This window comes from Megalopta genalis, chromosome 5 (assembly GCF_051020955.1).
Source record: "Megalopta genalis isolate 19385.01 chromosome 5, iyMegGena1_principal, whole genome shotgun sequence".
Classification (NCBI taxonomy): Eukaryota; Metazoa; Arthropoda; class Insecta; order Hymenoptera; family Halictidae; genus Megalopta; species Megalopta genalis.
Genome location: NC_135017.1, coordinates 30756145 through 30779426, shown reverse-complemented (window position 1 = coordinate 30779426; position 23282 = coordinate 30756145). Strand labels below are relative to the sequence as shown.

Here is a 23282-nt window from a genome sequence, read left to right as displayed (position 1 = left end):
TTAATAAACTACATAGTCCCTTTAGCATCTCAAGAAAATTGTAATCGTTTGCACTAATTTCAGAAGAAATTATTCCGTTTGAAAATGTTCCGTTGAAAATACTTTCCGGTGGGTCGGTGCATATTCCATGTATTTTAAATATAACATAGAACCTTATTCAAAGTTTCCATTCAATTGACTTTTCCTATAATGATTATATATAAAATTAATTTTGATAAAAATAAGTACGTACAAAAGATCGATAAGAATAGTGTTAACGTGTATTAGGACACCTGCTGTGTATTGTTGAACGTGTGCCACAAATTTCGCAATCTTTTTTATTATCTTGTGTTACTGCAAACATAGTTCATTGAGTCTCGATAATCCTCGAATGATATTTTATCGAGTCCATCGTTATTATCTTTATTGTAACAAGTTCCATTGTATTTGATAGGCGTTTTAACACTTATCGCGAGAAATGTGTATCCATTATCGACTGTCACTAGTTAGCATTGGGGACTATTCTATGCCAAATCGATCAGTTTCGTACCATAAAATATGTAGTCCTTCACACTAGTTGACGCTCGTGCAAAAATTTTCTCTGCATGGTAATGAAAAAATGGTAACGAAAAACAAATTTCTGTTTCTGCAACTATTAATGGGTCTACAATTTCGATTCCGATTCATTGAATTCTAAAGATTTATATTTTTCAAACAATCTTTCGCAAACACTAGAAATATTTATATTTAACGAGAATTTCTCTTTCTCAATTCAATTGGTATAAAAGTATAAACAATTTACATTGGTTTTCGACGTAATCGTTGTGCGTAATTTGCTCAAGATACATTCTTCTTTTAAAAAAAAAAAAAATGATGCTATCAAAATAATTCCAATCGTATGGGAAAAATAGATATTTTAAAAGTTGTTGATCATGTTGAAAAGTGGTGTAAGTTGTTTGTATTCTAATTTCATATCAGTAAAATTGAGAAAATAGTTCCCATTTATATTTGATTCATCCTCGCAAGCATTATGAGTAGACTGCGGATTTTATGCATTTGTAATAAACCTAAATATATGAAAAACAAAACAGTAAAAAGAATTTAGAAATATTGCTACACTATTAAAAACATTAATAGTAGTACCATCGAGCTATAAAAACGCGACTAAAATAAAATATTATTTCTTATTCGAATTTAGGTGAAAAACAAATAATAAGTAATTCTTGTTTTCATCCGTTTATTGTGTAATAAATATTAATCTCAATTTATTATTATTGGAGAACTTGTGTCTTTACCATTAATTTTCGACTATGACGTCTGCTCGACGCGTTGTGTCGGATAAATAATAAGCAATTAAATGATAATCACTAAGTAACAATTTAAATAATGTTTATAAATAAGAAAAAATTTAAATATTTCAAATAATTTATTTATATATTTATCTATATAAATAATAAGCAATTATCTTTGTCTTTTAATTAAATTTCCAAATGACAAATAACTTTTCATTTAAATAAACGCTTAAATGAACATTTACTTAAATGATGTTCAACCCTGTTCACACGTATAAAGGGATTAAACTCATAGTGGTGTAATTTTCGAAAATTTTGACCCAAGTATCGAAATGTAATCTTTACATGCCAATAAGTTAAAGAGACTCCATGCGTCATAATAAGCGATTAGCTGAAAAACAAACTGACAAAGTACGGTAACACCGATGCCATTGCATTTCTGCTGTTCCCGAGATTTCACGAACTCGTCTTTTTCTACTCCGAAATACAAATCTTTCCGTTGCAGCGTTGCCGGCGCTCGCGATCAAACAAGACAAATTGAAAGGAACGCGCGCACGGCGTACGGCAAATAAATGCTGCAGGTACGTTATCGTAATTACCTGACGGATAAGTGAAACACTGACGAAAGAATCGTTTTATTATGTACAAATAATTCTTATGTAATTATATCGATCGTTGAGCGCATTTAGGCTGAAACTGTTACAAGCTGCTAAGTACAACCAAACCATAACATTTCAGCCGCATACACTACCCGACAATAGTTAAGAAACATGTTGCACATATGTATATTCTTGAGTATAGTAAACCTTCTTTCTTAACACAGGATAAAAATTTTTTTATTATGTCAACGCAAGTATTAATATTATTTTGTTATAATCTTTTATTATTATTTCATTTGTTTCATTTTTATCTTAATTTTTTTATTTACCGTATGCACTAAATAAAACAATACTGCAATATAAATAATGTGTCATATGTGTTTCACTATTACTTCTAATTTTGTATAATGAATGAAATAATGATACGAGATTGTAACAAAGTGAAATTAATATTTGCGTTTAACAGGATGTAATTTTGTTAAAATATCAAGTTTTGCTCAAATGTTAACAATAGGTCAAGTTTTTTATCTTTTGTCGGTAAGTGTATTTGTCATATATTTTTATAAGAGCTGGATTTAATAGTTACAATTTAAAAATCGTCAAATAAACTTGATTTCAACATTTTAAGTGGACCTTCTTGCTAACCCTTTAATGCTAACCCTTTGCACTCGGAAAATTTTTCGGTTCACCTGCCAAAACCTCGAACGTATTTATTTGCAAAGTAAAACGATTTAATTTATTACCAGAACTATCCAAGATTTTTGTTGAATTTTCTGGTAAAATAGATTTTGAAACTATATTTTAACTTCATAGAAATTTATAATATAAAGTACATGAACCGATTTTCATGTTGCGTTTATTTCTGTACTTATGCTTGTCGCATAAAATTATTTTAAAATCACCCCTTGAACAATATGGTATAATATAACCTTATGAATACTTAATTATTCAACCTTTATACTCGGAGAATTTTCTCGGCTCAACTAACAAGAACTCGGACGTATTTATTCGCGAAGTAGAAAGTAACTCTTTAAAGAAAATATAAAATGATAGAACATTGGAAATAATTATACAGTTTAACACTCGAATGGGGAGCTTTTTGACAAATATATAACCGAGAATGCTTCTGAGATCATTTATAATTTTATTTATGAATTCTTTTCAACACATTTTCTAAAATACTCCGTCTAGACACGTTACTTTTTATACAGACAATCTTATATTTTTATATAATTTAATGTAATGTAATTTATATTAATTAATAATGAATAATTATTTTATATTAATTAATATATAAAAATCGATTACAATTAAAATTTTTATTACAAATCGATTACAATTTAAATTTCTAAATCCATTTGAAGGTCTATATTAATTAAGAATGGAAATTGAAATTAAATGCCAGAAACTGTATAGACAAATAATAATATTTATACTCTTGTTTCCAATGAGCCCGAGCGAGTGTTAAATAAAATTTGATAAAAAATTGTATCGATGCAGACTTAACAAAAACTGTTAATTCTGAAAATGTCCTAAATGTTAGCAATTTTGTTACATCCCCCGACAGAGAATATCCCCACACATTACGGAAGTAGATTCAAAGAGATCATATCCTTATCATGATTTATAAAAATTAGGTCCGCGGAATTACAAAGTCTCCTATCTACGAGCTTGAAACAATACAGCTTGACAAAGAAAAACAAGTTTTATTTGTTATTTATACATACATACGTGTATTTGCCGTGTAAAGTACGCGAGATGTATGTTTCCTTGCGAAGTATGTGTAGAAATGTGTGCAGCGAAACGTAGAAAAAAGCAAAGTAAACGTAAGAAAATAAATCCGAAGAAGTTGTAATCACAAAATGCATGCTTCGGCACAGCAATGCAAACGTGCGTATGTGTGCAACACAACGTAACAAAGTACTATCGGCAAACTCAAGAACACAACATGATAGATTGCGAAATATTGCACAAGTCTTTTCTGTAATGAAAGGAACAGAGTGATAATATATCTGAGATACCAACCTAATGATATAGGCAACAAGCTCGGCATGAAGGTGTTGTGGTCTCCATGGTGAATAATGTTATAAATATCCTTGCCGAGTACATCATCCTTCGTATAATTTATATATTGTGTTATATTTTCCGTTACGTACTCCACGCGCCCCTCCGTATTTACAATAAATAGAAAGCCATCTAACGCCTAGAAAAAAAAACGCACAATCAAGTTAAACAATTACAACAATTATGATAATTCGTTTGGCATATATACGTATTTTATATAAACTGGTAGACATTTTAATGTAATCTAAACAATTCTTCCAGTCTACATTATTCATTTTCTTTTATACAGTAAATTTATTATTATAATACATTTACCGTGTAGAAACTGCACATCTTAGTGCAAACTCATCTTCCCATAGATTAATTGCGGATCTTTATGCATTTTCATTTGCTGATTTTTCGAATGTAAGGAAACGTATGAATTGGCAAGGTTATTTGTTTTTACGGTGGTCGACAAAGTAAACTTATATATATATATATTTGCATAAATATCCGCAATCCGTAGATTAAGCTTTGAAAATGGGACTGCGAGGTCGAAAAAGTTTTCTTCGATAAGCGATGGAATTGTGATTTTATGTAACTTTATCAATAGCGTTAATCGATAAAGCAACATTTCATTTAGGATGTGCAATTTTCAAAGTTAAAATATAACACTTGTTCAAGTTTTATAAAGATATTATACCAAATACGAAATTTTTATTACATTCAGCACCGTTCCTTTGTTACTATGATACAAATAATTGTTTTCAACAAAGGGATCATTTTTACATATCACAATTGTATTTACCCGCAGGGCATAAATTAATTTTCAGAAATTTCGATTTATGGGTTTTTTCATATTTTATAATAGAATTGGTCTAACATGTAGATTTAACACGCTTCCACAAGTTTTCTTTTTGCATTTCCATGCTATTACCCTGTAAGACTAGAATTTGAAGAGAAAAATTTCGTCGTCCAAAAACTCCTTTGCTTCTTTTTCCAAGAATATAGTAAAAGCAGATCTAATCTCTTTAATACTACTTTTATGTTTCGATAACCAGTAATCGATTCTTATCGACTTTGTTGCACTGAACACAAATCCGAAAGTTGTTAGTAAAATACTTAAATATAATACTTAAATAAAGTACTATGATAAACTTGAAGTGCTTTTAGTGTAGAGCAATTAGCTGTTGCAATCTTCTTGAAAAGTGTGTAAGTTATTGTAACTATACTGTATATGTTTCATTTCCTCTACATTTTGTTTAAATACGTCACTTTCATAAAATATATAATTTAATAAAGAATATTAAAGAATACATCCGCCTAAACCAGTTAGCTGTATTTGTCATGAAGAAAAGGCAACATTTTGTCTTACGACGAGTATAGTTGTCATGAAGAAATAGCAACATTTTGCCTCATGATGAGTATACCTGCTTGTCAACAATTTTTTAAATCGGAAACGAAATCTGTGTTCTACTTTTTTTCAGTGTGGCGCGTTGGTTTGGATTTTTAATTTTCAAAATAAATTGAAAAATTTTCTATAGAATTGATTCATTAAAAGCGTTTTGAATTCACAGGATTATGGTACATAAGAATAATTCATACAGCTTCTAACAATTTAGCGCAAAAAGAGTGACTTCCTATAGTAATAAAGGTAATATAGTAATAAAGGATATATAATATCCTTTATAATATCCCTTATATAATATCCTTAATTTATTTATTATATATCCTAATATATATTTATATATCCTAGTATATATTATATATCCTAATATCCTTATATAATATAAAGGATATATAATAGTAATAATAGTAATAAAGGAAAACGGCTTTCGAATTTGTATTAAGGGCGTAATAATCTATAAGAATTACGATTTTGAACATCGAAATATAAAAAAAAAAATTGATGTTTGTTAAATAATATAATCTGAGCGAAGATTATTGCATATATTTATTATAGCAGCAAAAAATGTTTTTAAATATCATACGCAAGTATGATATTTTAAATCAGTTTTAAAAATCCCTTTGTTGATACTTTTTCTATTTCTAAACTGTAAACTGTACTTTTTAAAGATGCTATACGCTTCAGAAAAATATCCTGTAAAAAAATCTAACCAAAGTACGAATCATATGCAGTCATACAATCTTATCTACTTGAATCAAATACAAGATTTTGCGAATGACATGGACGATTTATCGAAGCAACGAATTGTGTTGCAACTTAACAATGTGGGACTGAGGTTGACAGCTCGTACCGAGATCGACGACTTTGAAGTCGTCTCGCTTTACATTTGCATAACTTACTCTAAATCTACAATATGGATCACTTCGGTCACAAGCTGTTAAATAATATCTTTAATCCCACGGTTTGAAATGAAATTTTACATCTTACAGATTTTGCACTCCAAATTAATCCTTTTGTAGGCCATATTCACCTTTTTGCAACCTTTTTGCATTTATTCATCGTTTTGCAAATTACCTTGTTTCATATAAAATTAACCGTTCCACAGATAAAAAATTGACCATTTTTTATTCAATTTTTAAATTTAATTAATATGGATTTATATACTTATTTATAAAAAATACCATTACAAATAAATAATCTTCATCAGATTTCAACAATTATTTATGAAACGTCACTCAATCTTTAGACTGAATACGAATTTTAATTCCAATAATAACAAATAGGTGAATTTCATTTGCGAAAGGATCAATTTAATCTGTTAGCTGTTGCAATATCTTTGATAATTGCATGTGACCCTGATATATTATATATTATATATGATTAAATAATATAAATAATATATTAATAATATATTATATTAAATAATATAAATAATATACATTATATTATATATTATATATTATATGTTATATATTATATATTATATATTATATATTATATATTATATATTATATATTATATATTATATATTATATATTATATATTATATATTATATATCATATATTATAAAATATAGAATTAAGTTGTAATGAAATGACTGTTTTATTCTTTAGTTTTATTACAAACATTTATTTATTTACTTAACTTAACCAGTTAGCTGTTTTTGATGAGTACACGCGTTATAACACAAAATGTTGCCATTTCTTCATGGCGAGTATACTCGTCAAGAGCAGCTAATTCGTTCATTTGCAAAGAGATGAATAAAACCTGCAGGAGGGTTAATACGAAGTGTAAAAAGCTGGATGCGATCCAAAAAAGGATGAATTTCGAGTTCAAAATGGTAAAAATGATCTACTAAAGAATAAATGTTGAGTGCGAAACCTGTACAAAAAGATAAATTTAAGTTTTTCCGAAAAATATATGCGATAGTGAAACTATCATTGTGATTCACCATGAAACTATTCATTATGAAACATCGAAGTTACGATTATTAGAAACAAATTTATATGATGGTCAATAAATCTGTAGCAACAATTAACGAAATAATTTGTACAGAATGTTTACGGTATAATTGTACTATTAAATACAAATTATTTTTACGAATTGCATATAATTTAACAGAAAAAATACCTGCACACTGGTAAATTTCAATTGTATAATGACAGAATAGTTTTTTTGTTTGATTGTTTAGTGACAGAACGGTACTGCAAACTTTTCAGAAACATAGTAAATATAATTACAAACGCGTGACAACCGATGCCAGACATACAAATGAAAAATAAGATTTTACGGACTGTTAAAAATAGAAAAGAAAGAACATTCGTCTCGAAATGTGGCGAATTTCGTTATTTCTCCTAATAAAATTTGAAATTTATAAAAACACAACTGCGATTTGTTTATTCTCACTAAATAATTAGTTGACGATCTTCTCTGACAAAATTTGCTTCTAAAATTATATAATTTTGCAACACTGTATGCAACAACTTAATAACTAAAACGTTTATCAAAGAGAAATTAATTTTGTAACGTTCTCAGAATATCAGAGTTCGTTTTTAACGTTTACTTTAACGACTTCAACTAGATCTCAAGGAAATATTAAATATATGTTGAGTACGCTAGTAAATAATTAATTACATTTGCTAAACGTTGACGTGTATTTGTTTCAAAACTAAGAGCTTGTGTTACTACAGTAACCCTTCGCACTCGAAGTTATTTTGATTTCAAGAAAACATGTTTACTGAGTTATAGCATTTTCATTTTATGCAATTTATTGCATCTTATATACATATGTATATGATCTTATTGCAGTGTATTTGCACTTTTAACAGCTTTCCCAAAATATAAACAAATTTGATACTGTCAATATCGTATTGAAACGTGGTATAGCAATTTTTAGCCGCGCCTCAGAGTCGCCGCCATTCGAGTGAAACGGGTTAATATTTGACGATACCATTTTCTAGAATAAAGAGACAAAACAGTGTTTGGAATTGATATTATTAATTAATTAAAAGCAATCAGTGTATTGCTTATTGGCACATCCATTGTAATCACGTGTAGATTATAAAATTCATGGAATCATCAAAAACCATATTTTCATATTCTATCGCAAACCAATCACGTTTCACAGATGGAGTTTCACATCCGTAGCCGGAACGTTGAATAAATTTACAATCGCACACCGAATTAACCACTATCCATCGCTCTGCATTACCTTTTCAATGCGTAATTTCACGCGTTCAGACTACTTTACTTGACCTAGTACAATTTCTATTTAAAGGAGAATCGATTATTTACAGCACATTTCTTACACCGTGCAATCCATTCTTCTACTCGCTTGTATTGCTTTGACATTCGTTTGTGCTCGATCCAAAGACGAGGATTACAGTAAATTCTCTCCAATTATCCTTCAGCTTGTACACAAAAATCGACAATTTAGGAAGGAGAGATATGATTATATTATTTATACACACATTTTATAGTTACCGAGCCGCAAGGCTCGAAGAATCGTACCTCCTCTTCCTAAAATTGTTTCTGTTTTCAAACTGAGCGTCAATTAGGAAAAATTTATTATATTCATCGGTCAGCGACTGAATTTTACAACAAAAAGCAACTAATATTCTTTGTCAAAATTTAGACCAATTAAAATAGGTACTGACAAATTTGGGGGTGCTAAGAATGAAATTCTTGTCCTGGAGAATATAAAATAAAACTAGGAGAAAAATAAATACAAAATATTTAACTCTCGGACTGCGGCCACCGGGACATGTTGACCCGGTATATTTAAATCGTCGTCATGTACGCAATTTCCGACGAATAAATTAACTCTTTGCACTCGGATGTTCACTCTCAGGACACGTGAAACTGCTAGTTATGCTTATGGTTATTATAGTTAGTTATGGTTATTATGCTGTCAAAAGTAACTGTATTTTTTCACAAAATCTGTATCAATACAGTCCTTTATCAAATTTTATTTAAACTGTTTATAACAACATGTTTTATTCGTATAATAATATCTCAATTCTCGGCATTACATCATTTTCATTTTGAAACAGCAACTTGATGCTGTCATTTTGTTGATATTATTAAATTAATTCTTTATATTATAATTTATTCACGAATATATATAGTATAATAAATTACATTTAATTATCAAATAAAACATTTAATATATGTATATATAAATTATAACATCTTATTTTTTAAATATTATTTGTAGTAATTTTCTTTTTAATTTTTAATTGCTTTTTATTTTCAATTAAAAAAATGAGATCGTGCAAAATCTTCTCATTTCTTTTTCTATAACTTTTTATGTTATCATATCATTACTGTATTCCAATTTTATCTATTCTTAATTTATAAGATAATATATCTTTAATATCAACTTTTATTTTGTTATTATTTTTATTAATTTTAATTATTATATTACGAATTTTTTTTGCAATTATTTTCATATTTTATTAATTATTATTTGTGAACTAATTGTATAAAGTATAAAGTTTATATTTAAGACCGGCTTAACTTTAGAGTATTTGAATGCCATACATAAAATAGGATATTTAATTAGAAAATAATATTAAAATTGCATTTAAAATTAAATTCAATATGTTTATATATTATATTAATTGAAATCGAATCATTTTCTGCGTTCTATCATCTCATATTTTCTTTAAAGCGTTACTTACTATATTGTCAGTAAATTCGTTCGTCTTTTTGGTAGGTGATCCAAGAAAATTCTCCGTGTGCAAAGAATTAAAAAAGTGGCTGTTATACGGCAGGAACAATGGAAAGACTAATAAGTCTATACCAAGTATCTTTAGAAATATATTTTGAAAAATTCGTGAACAAAGCTGAAAATTTATCATAAGGCATCGTCAATTGTACACTTGTAAAAATGGTCCATCGTCCGAGTGTTAAAATTTCTAGATTTAACCCTTTATTGCACACCGTTCCCGATTGCGAACTTAATTTTAAATGTTCCATAGCTTAAAGAACTCAGAAAAATTGAAAATTGCAAGTATGCTGGTTCCATACGAGAACATTGTACTTATGACCAGCACCGATAGTTGCCAGTAATTGTTCAATAAAATTGTTTTCATGATCTTCATACGAAATAAAAACTTACAATATTTTTTTGTACTTGTATGCGTACGAGATTCCCATATGGGAACAGACATAAAAATCGTTAAATAACATTGTTCTTTTTACTTGATTGGTTAATTTTCTTTACACGTTATTATCGAAATGCAGTAAACAGCCAAATATATTTCGTTTAACTTGCCATAAAAATTCATGCAATATAAGGTTAAAGCTCAAACGCTAAGAAATCATTCATACATCTACCATACTTGATTACAACTAAACTGCGGATTTGATGCATTTATAGCAAAAGTTAGTTGCCAAGTTTAGTAGTTTATAGCAAAGGGTAGTTGCAATTTGAAATAGTAGAAATATTAAAAGAATTTTCAAATATCAATGCGTCGTTTTTAATCTATTAAAATGATCGAAGAAAGAACGAACTTCAGCTTCTATTTCATGCAATCGATATAGACAATTATTATTTCGCATACAAAACCGCTGTCTATTTATAACAAAATGCAATTTCAGAACCTTTTCTGAATGTGTTAAGTTGGCCAGAAATTACGATTCTTGATGTTGGGCGTTCCAAATGCAACTTAACCACAGTTTCTTCGTCTAAAACAAATAGCAGTTTGTTTTAGACGAGTTCGAATTATATTCAAGAATTTTGATAATATAGTTCGGTTGGCAAGTATAACGGAAATTGAAACATGGAACATTTTCGGCGCATTATCGTATTTTATTTGAAAAAATAAAATACGATTCGTTCCGAGGCCACGAAAGATTGACAAAGAACCAAATAAAATGTCTAATTGGTAACAATGCTCGTTACCCGACGCGAGAACTCGTACGATAACTTTAAATAACAAAGACAACGGTAGAAAATCATTTGCATCAACTCGGTTTTGGATTCCGCAACATTTAAGCGAAGCAAATCTCATCGAACGAATCTCCATTTGTGATTTTCTCAAGAAACGTGAAGAATGAGATCCAATTTGAAAACCGATGGCAACGAGTGATAAAAAGTGGATGGTCTACGATAATATTCGACGCGGAAGGTGATAGCGGCAGAACAACAAACCATCAGAAACCACATCGAAAACAGGATGACACCCGCTTAAGGTCGTGCTTTCCGTTTCGTGAAAGCACAGGATTTTTATAAACCTTTATGTAAAAGATAGGAAAAGGTTACATGAGCCGTAAGTAAAAAGGTTTTATTGAGCCATTTACCGTAATGAAAAGTGGTGATTTTTTAATGTTTATGCGAAATTATTTATACTGAGAAAAATATCAGTATCCTGAGATAACAAATACAAGTAAATCTTCTCGAAAGTTAGCATCCATATTTTTAAACGTGTTAAAACGCAAACCCTTAAATATATCGACTTCAAAACAAAGTGACCGACTTAAAAACAAAGTGACTTATGCCACTTTCAAAATAAACGGCTCATATTTAACACATTATTAATCGGTCACGAGCTAACTCGTGTTTTTTGGCTCAGACGTTGCAAAATTTCCGGTTAACAATGTGTTAACAACGACAATAGATAAACGAGTAAAAACATTTCTTTATATAAAAAGAAAGCTATGTATGCGCTTATTAAAAGCCGTACGAACATTCTGGCCAACCTAATACAATTTTGTGTTCGTCTTTCTAAAACACTGAAAAACTACAATACTTTAACCCCTGAACGGCGGATCATCTATCAGTGGACCGCACAGCGAATAACAAGTTCCATTCAGAGCCAGTGTTGTCCCCTCATGTTTATGTAAGCTGAATATACTTTCTCGTGAAATGTTTATCTGATTAAATATGTGCATGCCTTGTCCTTAACGTAACGTTAAATAAAATTTTCATAACGTAGAATAAGTATGAATATACATACATTGTGGAATCGATTATTACATTAATGAATATGGAATGTTGTTTTCTCAAAGAAGATATAACTTCTTCAAAATCTCGTACGTAAATTATTACGCCGGCAAAATAATCTTACATATGCACCGATCGAATAGTATTGTTTCGTTCGTTTGTTTCGTCGTATTATTTAGTTCTCAAGTTAAGCAACTACAAATTTTCGGAATATTCAAGGCTTTAATTTGATATGAAATTAATGAAGAATAAAAGTAATGTTCCAATGTTCCAATTACCAAGGCTTCAAAAAGCTAGTTGTACCAGTTATCGTGATCCAAATACCGATAAGTCTCAAATATTTCCAATTCGTTTTTCATGCATTTCTGAATATATTTATACTAAATTAAATTTCTGATAACTTATCCAATTGAAACTAAACTATTAAAATATAGTCTTCACGCGACAAGAAGGCAGCTTTGTGTTTACATTCCCCCACTTATTACGTCACCGTTTTCGACCAATAACGACCGTTAGCTGCGGCAGTGGGGCAGCTAGTAAGAGGAGGAATGTAAACATAAAGGTGCCTTCTTGTCGTGTGAGGACTATATATATAAATTGTATTAAACATAGGGTATAAATACAGTCAATACTTCTACTTTGTAGGTTATACACATTAATTACGAAATGTCGATAATAGGATAAGAGTTCACAAACGTGTACCAGTTATAGATTGCTCTATTTATTCTAAAACTGCTAAAAATAATGTTTATACTTTCATTATAAAATCTAATGATTCATATAATATAAAAACACTATTTTAGTCGACTGAAAGCTAACTATTTCAAATTATAGCCATTTACATTGATTCAATTTCTTAACCATATCAGCAAGCGAAAGGTACCGTTCGCAGAAAATACACGACTAATATGTTTTAATAATTATTTTTAGAATTTGCAGTAAACTAATGGAGTATTTGAATAGTTTTATTCTATGAAAATAATATCAAGTGTTGTATTATATAAAATTTTGTTGTTTATAATTCTTTGCCATATTATTATGACTATCATTAAAATAAATGAAAGTGTCGGAATTTCGGATAATCATGGTAATTGGTTATAATAACCTTTAAATTGGTTAGTATAACCTTTGAACCCCAAAAGATCTGGAACGGTCGAATATAATCAGAAATAAAGCGTTTTGGATAAGAAATGTGTTAACTAAAAAGCTGAGGTAATAATTGGACTGTGGATCTTCGTGCGAAATGAAAATTTGTTGCACCTGTCGCAAAAAATAGGAGCAATTTAGGCATTTTATTTTTTGTGCAATAATTTTAATCATTTAATGTCGCCAATTCTTCATGGCAAGTATACTCATGAAAGACAGCTAACTTGTTAAGAAGGATATACATATGTAAATCCATGTAACTCTACAATTGTAATTCCACAAGTGGTCGCTAATTGCTGCTAAGCAGATGCGACATTAAGTAAACAAATAAATAAATAATAAATAAAAGAATATGTTTATCGAACACGCCGAATCTCAGTTATATTTCTGCAGGGAGCCAAAGATAGTGTGCCGATAAAGTATGGAATAGCTGTCATAAAACTCCGAATGGATTCTGTGCTCGCTATGCGTATATTTATCAAATGATCCGCTGTTTCGTGATTATTGTTTCTATTTAAAAGTGGAGATTTAAAGAGGGTATTCTAGTGTGAACTTATGAGAACATCACTTTTTTCCACTTTCTTGAAGAATAATTCAAAAATATGGCCACAAGACAATATGGTCCAAATTCTTAAAATTAACAAAGTTATTAAATTAACAAAGTATGATACTCGTAATATCAATAATCAGTATTGGTAAATCAAAAATATTAAACACTAGTATAAATGGAACATAAAAACTTTAAACGTGTTTTTCTCGAATCTATGTTTTTCAAAACGGTGGCCACGATATCACAAAATTTAGGCGCATATTCAGTATACTTATGCCTACAACTCGTATTAGAACCAACCCAAAATTTGTATTTTTTACATGATTTTAGGGTCCCAATATTGAAAAAGTAGTAGGAAAAATCGATAATCAAATTTCGAAATGACACCATTTTTTTTAATAATTGACTTTTTCTTTCGTTCTAGTACCCGTTGTAGTCAAACTAATACTCATTGAGAATCTTGTATGTTTTCTTTCATTTCAGATAAACAAAATAGCAGCAATCATGGTCACTATGGGACGATCTTTCTGAAATTCGACTAAGTTTCATAGTAAGTCAATACCATTAATTTTAACTTCTTTTACCCTAAAAAGTTTGTAAATATTATTGAAACATGCATGTATAAACTTTGTAAATGTGACTGCGAGAAGTGTTATAGTTACTTCGCAAAAAAGTTCCAAAGAAAGTTGAACACAAACATAATTTACACTAGAACATCCCCTTAACGCTTTGACTGTCGCGCCAACAAACTTAAAAATTTCGCACAATTAAAGTACTTCATTGAATCTAATTACTATCGAGAAGTAAAGATGTACGACGTCAATTAATTTGACGTCAATATTCTTATGTTTTGCGACTCCGAATAGAATTAAGAAGATATAATAGATTAGTGTAACAATTAATTTTCAAGTCTGAGCAAATAATTTCGCCACTCACATAAGGGTGACGTGGCAGTTAAAGCGTGAAGAAAAATCATTCCCATTGATATACGTGTACAAAGTAAACCAAACAACATTACCACTTGAAATATTTTCCAACCTATAACATTTAACTCTCGGACTACGATGACCGGGTCATTCTAACCCAGAGAATTTAACCCAATTACTGAATTCTTGAAAATCATGTAAAATAAACAGCTGTTACGATAGGAACAACAGAAAAGCTAATAGGTCTACAAGAGTGTTGGGCAAAAAGTAATCTGATTAATAATTAAACAATTATAATTTTTTAGTTACTATTAGACTGCGGATTTTTATGCACTTATAACAAACTTTACAAGAATTTAGAAATACTATTCCATTCAGAGCTGGTTAAAATAGTATTTTAAATGACAAATGGTAAATAAATATTTTATTTTAGATTATGCACGTATTTTTGAAAATAAAATATGTTATTTGTTTCAGAAAATGTATTTTTAAAAGGGAAATAATATTTCAAATAGTGTTTTATTTGAAAGACACCGAAGATATTTGTGCCACAATTCGAAATATTTTATTTATTTAATTTCGTATCATCGAATAAAATATTTTTAATTCACTAGATCATAGTGTTAAACTATTTTAGTAATCTAAAATGAACGAAGTACTTTTCCTCTGCATTATAAACGTGCATGCGAATAGCTGAATATAAAAGGATAATAAATTTCATTTGCAAATATTATGATTTCTCTTACGTTATCTATTTTTTGCATTACGTTAATCATTTTCAGAATTTACTGTAGATTGAAAATGAATTATGAAGAATCCATTATATAAAATGGTATTTCAAATGTTTCCTCTATAAATATTACCCAGCTCTGATTCCAGTCTTTGCAATTTATTAAAGTTATTAAAGGAAGATATGAATCGATCCATTTCTTGCAATTAACGGTAACAATTTTTATCTTGCATAGAGATCCGCAGTCTAGTTATTATAAATTGTTATAAATCGTTAATCATTAACCAGATTACTTTTTGTCCAAATATCATAAATTAGTTAGAACAACTAACGAGTTGCAATCGTTAATCATTAATCGGATTACTTTTTGCCCAATTCTGGTCTACGGTAGAAAAACGTTCCGCGTTATGAAAACATGATGAATAAAGTTGACGGACTGTCGTTAGTACTGTCAATTGTACTGTTGCAAGAATGCTCCGTCGTCCGAGGGTTAAAGTGTAAATTATTGAGTAAGAGTTGCAGGATAAAAAGAATACTATCATATAATAATAACAATCTTTTAAACTCGTCTCAACAGAGATATGATATTCCACTTAAGGAACGAAGGTGTGTCGAACCAAGCGTTCGAAGCTACTCTATCTGGAACAAAATTGTTATCACTATACAATGGCTACCTCTCTACCGAGTTATTCTTACCTGGCTAGCTTTTCTCTAATTGTTATGTACCTATGGTTGGGAAAATATTAGAGGTGGTAAGTTTTAATGCTGTTCAATGCCGACGTAGACTTACATAGCTACCATTTAATATACATAGACGTATTTTAATCGCACAGATTACCGATACGGTGTCAACGATTTTAGCAGACAGAGTTGTGTTTGGTTTTTTCCAAGGAAAATGTGAATGCGTACCTCAAGTACAATAGAGCCAACTTGATCGTTGGACAGTATGTTACGATTCGATGAAGACACTTCCCCCTGTTGAACGGCATGACTGTTCGAGCCTTCCTGTTGCCTAATGTGCCGAATCTGTGAAGGAAAAAGAAAAAAATCAAATTTTCAGTAACGTTCTTACTTAAAAATTAAACTATTGTTGACAGTGGTCGACTGCCTCTGTTGCAAAAGCTTTTTGTACTGAACGATATACTTCTTGCAACTTTTATTTTCGACTTGACACTATATTCATTAGAAAATATCTTTGGCGATAATTATTTATTATTCCTGAATTATATTAATTATTATTACAAAATTATACATATAATTATACATATGGTATAATTACATGTATATAATAATACATATTGTATAATTATACATATAATAATACATAGTGCACAATTATACACACAATTATCCATATTATACAATTATACATATAATTATACATAGTACCCAATTATACATATTATATATACTATACAATTAGACATAATTATACATATTATATATACTATACCATTAGACACACAATTATACATATAATTGGATTTAAGAATCTTTTAATGATGAGTTTGTGACTCTGCACATGGTTCATTTTAATTCAAGCATAAACTGCAGGGATAATGAAATCTTTACCGCTACAATTTTTTATGTTCTGCTGAAACGGGACTGTCACGAAAGTTTTATTAAACATAAACAATTCTGTAATAATAATTTTATAATAATAATTGCTTCAAACCATTTGAGATCATACCAGTCTATTAATATATTTTTCAGCATTTTCGATCAACTTGAATATTTGTTTTACAAAAAATTATAAAAACGACATATATAATTATAAAACGATAATATCTTCCATTCTTTTCAAACACTTTGTGCCATGCTTATCCATTCGAAAAACTGTAAAAAGAATAACTTATTCGCGTGTATATTAAACAATGTGAAGTCATCTCATCAAAATAAATTCTACTTATACATCACGTTATTTTTTTTTTTTATTAAATACGATTTAAGACTCTTTCGTGAAATCTTAATGACTGTTTAAAGATACTCTCTGTATATCCATTGGATCGTGTTGCATATTGCATGTAATATCGATGCCTTGGTATATACGTATTTTATTTGAGGCAATTCTGTAAAAGATCACATACTTCTAAGTTTCTTTATAATATGATAAATATTTCATATTTACGAACTCTTATATACGAAAATAATATCATGTAAGGTAACTGAAATTTTACGATCTCTTTTGCTTAAACAGTTAGTAATAGACTGCGGGTTTTATGCATTTATGATGAAAATTCACCAAGACAACTACCAAACTGTAAAGACATTAGGAAAGTTTAGGACTGTTTTCACACATTCTTCTCAGATTATTAGAATTATTAAGAAAAGAAAAGGATTTCTATTTCATTTACATTCAATACAATTTACTTAGAATATTTTTATTTTTTTTAAGACATATTAACACAAGGTTCACGGAAAACTAAATACACCTATTTTATATTACTTTATAATAGTAACAATAATATCTTGATTCGGATTTTTGGCGATTTTTATTGGATTATTTGTCCGAAGTAACAAGTAGATTTAATAAATTCCCCATAAATATGTCAATAGAATCTCAATAATCGTAGATTTAAAAAATTTGCAAGCTTTTTATTGCTTTCAAATATATTAGAATAATTTTTAGAAAAAGAAAATAAGAAAATTTCACATAGCAGTTGTTCTTTATAAAAAAGTTACTAATAAACAGTTTATTTGTTTATCGTTTTATGTTTTGTATTACTTTGTATACAATATCTACCATCATTTTTAGATAAAGAGCATTTAACCTAAATTCTACAAAGAGTTAACCTAAAACAAACATTAAACATAATCTAAAGCTACATCAAATCGAAGACGTGCTTCCTTTATTTCGAAAACATTTTTGCGATCATCTGAAAAACTAAACCTAACTTAAACTTTTGCATTATTATGACTTACTTCTTTTTCAATTTATGCAACTTTTATGTCACCTACAAGTTGAACAAAGTTGTTCTGTTATCACAAAACGCAGACAGATTTCAGATAGATTAGGGTAGTACATCATGGTAAAGTGGAAGTATAGGTTAGGTTTGGATAGGATTTAGATAAGGTCTTAGTAAACGTACTTTCCCGTGTACTATAATAAGGGTTAATGCAACTGAAAAATCAAATAAAAAATGGAAATATTAAATTTAGTATTTAATAATACTAAATTAAAAATAATTGTGTTCTCTCAATAGTTTGTTAACCGTTTGTGTATTTAAAAAATCTAAGCTTCTATGATTTTTTCATTATTTATAATATGGATATAATATTAAAAGTAGAAATATAAGTATAAGTAAAAGTAATATAATTAGAGTAGCGTTAATATAATCTGAATATAATATATAGCCACGTAAATAATATAAAAAGTAGGTCTTCTCGTTACTACACTTTGTTATTTTAAAATTTTTAAAGTGTAAAAGCATTTAAATTTATTCCTAAAATTTTAGTTTATTACTGAAATTACTAAAAAATGTATAAAAGTTTCAAGTAAAACCATTATTTCACTGTTAACAAAATTTTTCAGCTTAGAGCGAATTTCCTTGCTAATTACATGAATTGCTTAATACTAATGCAATGATTGGTAAACACTGACAACTGTTTCAGCTGATAATCCACACCCCACCGCCTTAGAGATAATTGAATACAAGGAACCGTTGCATCAGTACTATCAGACAAATTCAAACACATGTTTATCAACCGTTTTGACACAATAATAGCGCTGAAACGATTGCATACATTGCTTTACAAACGATTGCTTTTTGAAGAACTGTAATAAATTAATTTATAACTTGACTCGTTGCTCGTCCTAGCATGCTTTAAAAAAAACATTGTGACTTCTTTTTGTTTTGAGAATATTTTAAGCTGTAGGTAACTGTGAGAAGTAGGAAAATTATATCGAATTTAGTATGGTAATTTTTAGTAGCGCCTCAGAGTTGCTATTCAAGTGCGTAAGATTCAGTTAAATTCTTTTTGCCATATCTCAGAACGAGAATAACTTTCTGTAAGTAGAATAGTTAAAAATCGTTCAACAATTACTAAAATAAAACATAACTAAAAGTAAAGTAGATGGTGCAATATTTAATTCATCATAGTAATTATCTCCATTAAAGACGTAAAACAAGAAAAATAAACAATTGATAAAATATTAACAACATCACAACGTATAGAAACACGAAAACAATGTTCTCGTGAAAGTTACACGGTACGGAAGGTCACACTTGTTGGCGAAAAAATCCATTTTCCTCATACCATTTTTAAAAACAAAACATGCACATGTGCATTAAATTCTGTGCTCTGCAACTTCGGAAAGTTTAAAAATATAATATATTTGCCTTACTAAAGTTCTGCGACAAGAGCTACACATATTGAGACACTCAAGTAATTGAATCGACCAATTATTTTACTTCATTTCGATCTCAATTAATTCAATAAAAACAGAAAATGGTATTTCATTCCTAGAACAATTCAAATCTTTATATTCATTACTATTATCTCCGCTATGAAGATTTTCGTAGACCCATCGATCCGTCAGTGGAAAAGAAAAATTGGTTTCTCGATTTTTCTCCGATCGCTAACGAATATATTTGACGCGGATGTGAAAGGGAAAAAGCGTAAACTCTTCATGTTGGCATTCAAAGCCGCAAGGTTAACCGTGTAAGTGGAACAGAAGAGGAAAGTAAATCTCTGCGTTACCGGCCGAGATTCCGAATGTGTCAGAGTGAGAATCGCGCGCAGGGAAAGCCCGTCCTTGAGCTGATATTTCCCGGCACCGATAGATCGCGCTCGTAATCGGAATGAATTGAAGCGCACGGGCGGACGGCCGGACGGATGGACGGGCGCACGAGCACACTAGCCGCCGTGGCCTCGAAAAGTCGGTGACTCGACGCGGCTGAGTCCGACAAACGGTTTGCGACGTTGCCGCTAGTCTCCGTTTTAAAGCGTATATATTTCTCTCCCGACCCATCGCGCACGTCGCACGCGATAAATTCTTTCCCGGTCGCTTTCGGAACCGTCAATGTCTCCTTAATAGACAATGCAGTTCCCTAAGATGGAATTAGTAGATGCTCGATAGCTGTACGCGTGCAGAGACACGAAACGAGAACGTCGGTCTAACTATCGACAAATAATTTGGCAATCGAAACGTATAAAATTCACCGCAAACCGATCGAGTCCATGTCTCTTGCACATCGTGTTTCGATCGCTGATCGCACGCTGAAAAATCACTGGTCGTACGAACGTGTTCGCCCGAATCGCCCCCGTACAAGCAGAAGGGATATTTCGTTGCAAAATTACAATTGATTCTACCTCGGTCACGTCGTCGGACACAGGGTGCGCGTGGCCCTATTGCGCAGATGACGTCACACGAACTCTTGCTCCGGTAGCTCGGGTTGTAACGCCGTTTGGAAGGTTTCCTATTGGCCTCGGTGACGTCAGTCAAGGTCACGTGACAAGCTCTTAAGAAATACTTTTTTTTTCATGATTCCCTTTGTCGTCTGTACGGTATTTAGTTGCGGCCGCGGTGCCGCACGGTATACTGCGAATCTACGAAAAAAGGGATCGGTTGTCCCTTCCCGCATTTGCTGGCGTTCTGTTCGTTTCTGAACGCAACCGCAATGTGTCGGACGGGAGGAAGAAGACGAACGAGCGAATATCGCGACCCTGATGCGGAGAATCGACATGTGCTCGTTCGTGAACCGCAGAACTAACAACGTGCGGAGGAACAGACGGGAAGTCCGAGCCCCTTCTACACCCGTTCTCCTTCTCTGTCTATGGTTCTACGCGCGCACACGCTACATTGCAGTTCGAGACGTTGGCTCGGAACTCATTATCGTTTCGTGTATTTTCAGCAAATCAAATACATCTGCCACCTCAAATACATCCTTACCTCTTATCTTTAATCCGAAACCACTTTCGTTTTAATTTTCCTCGATTAGGAATTTAATCTGACTTTTAGGGCGTTACGAGAACCAACTACGTTTAGCAATCACCTGTACCTTTTCGGGAACCTCTCTTTAACCCTAAACCTACCGAGCCAGTCAAAATGACCGGTTTCACACTTTTTGTTTCAAAGTTACTGTAATTATAAAAACGCTTTCATAGAAAATGGAAACAGATTGATGGAAAAAGGTCTTTTCATTGTTATAGAGTAACATACGTTAGTTACTTTTAGAATTCGACAGGTTTAATGTTAACATTCTGACGGCGCGGTCCAGGTCTATTTGCACCCAGAGATTAAAAATTGTTATTTAAATATCACGATTCTAACTAATCACAATTTTTACATACTTAACGTGTATAGTACTATTGGGTTGGCAACTAAGTAATTGCCGATTTGTTCAATGAAATAAAAATTTTTTTTTTACTTGGAATGAAGTTTAATCTGTAATGTATTTTCCATTTTGTTCGATGACCTTTTGCCGTCTCTCTGACAACTTGAAAATTCCACGCTCGTAGAAAGTCTGATCCTTTTCGGCCAAAAACTGAGTTAAGTGAGATTTTACAGCGTCATCATCGTTAAAAGTTTTACCACGAAGGGAGTTGTCCAGGGATCGAAATAAGTGGCAATCCGATGGCGCGAGATCAGGGCTATATGGTGGGTGTAACATCAATTCCCAACCAATATCCATGAATTTTTGCCGAGTGGACAAAGATGTGTGCGGCCTAGCATTGTCCTGGTGGAAAATGACACCTTTACGACTAACCAATTCTGGTCGCTTTTCCTTGACCGCTGTATTCAATTTGTCCAGTTGCTAACATTCATGGATAATAAAAAATAACATAATAATAAAAATGGGAGTGAGAAACATCTATAACTGAAATCGGCAATTACTTTGTTTGCCAACCCAATAAACCAATGTCTCTAAAACGAATACCTTGATAAATCTATTGAAAAATAGTGGTAAATAAAATTGTAAATGATCCTAAGGAGACTCAGCTATATTTTTGTCAGAAAGATCCATCGATCGAGTGTTAAAGTCCAAGTTGTTTGCGATTTAATACGAATACCAAGGACATCGAACAAGATATGTCACAGCATAACTGTGTGAAGAGAATTCAGTTTTCGATTTCGACAGAGACATATTCACTTTCGACTAGATCATGAAGTAATAATCGCGAAGAAAATGTGGTAAGTATCCTTCGCATGTAACAATAATGACACGAACAGGAAAACAAAGATTACAGTGCAAAACACAATAAAGGTAACAGTAAAATAAACGTGTGCAACTCTATTTATTACGTACGTATTTTTATGAAGACAGATGTTCGATAAGTGCCAAGATACTTTTCTTTCGTGTAATCTATTAAGTTAGGTATTTGTTAAGAATCGTAAAAAAAGTCTGAGATTTAATTGCAAATTAATGTCTGAATAATTTGACCGAAACACCAACGCGGATCTATTTCCACTACATCTCGTGATCAGAATACATGTAGATGCTTTTCTACCCGATAGTGCAACCGCTTTATTTGCTTCCAAAACAAACATTCCTGGCAACTCTGGGAAACGCGTTGGACATTGACACGACTGTGCGCAGTCTTTCTCTGTGAAGATTCGAGAAGAAAATATTAATCGAAAAAAAGAACACCGCGTCAGTCGCTGCACAAAGGAAAGTACGTTAATCGATTGTGAGAATCGTAGAGGATCGAGGAACG

General features: G+C 30.9%; 1 protein-coding gene across 12 annotated transcripts in view; it reads right to left on the bottom strand.

The window, feature by feature from the left end:
- The window catches only part of LOC117223279 (uncharacterized), a 414979-nt gene that overhangs the window by 41785 nt on the left and 349912 nt on the right, over nucleotides 1-23282 (bottom strand). For all 12 annotated transcript variants that reach the window (XM_076522321.1, XM_076522323.1, XM_076522317.1 and 9 more), the window contains 2 exons: nucleotides 16533-16649; nucleotides 3896-4073 (listed from right to left, as the gene is read on the bottom strand). In XM_076522321.1, the coding sequence (XP_076378436.1) occupies nucleotides 3896-4073; nucleotides 16533-16649 (295 nt within the window). The remainder of the gene's footprint in view (nucleotides 1-3895; nucleotides 4074-16532; nucleotides 16650-23282) is intronic.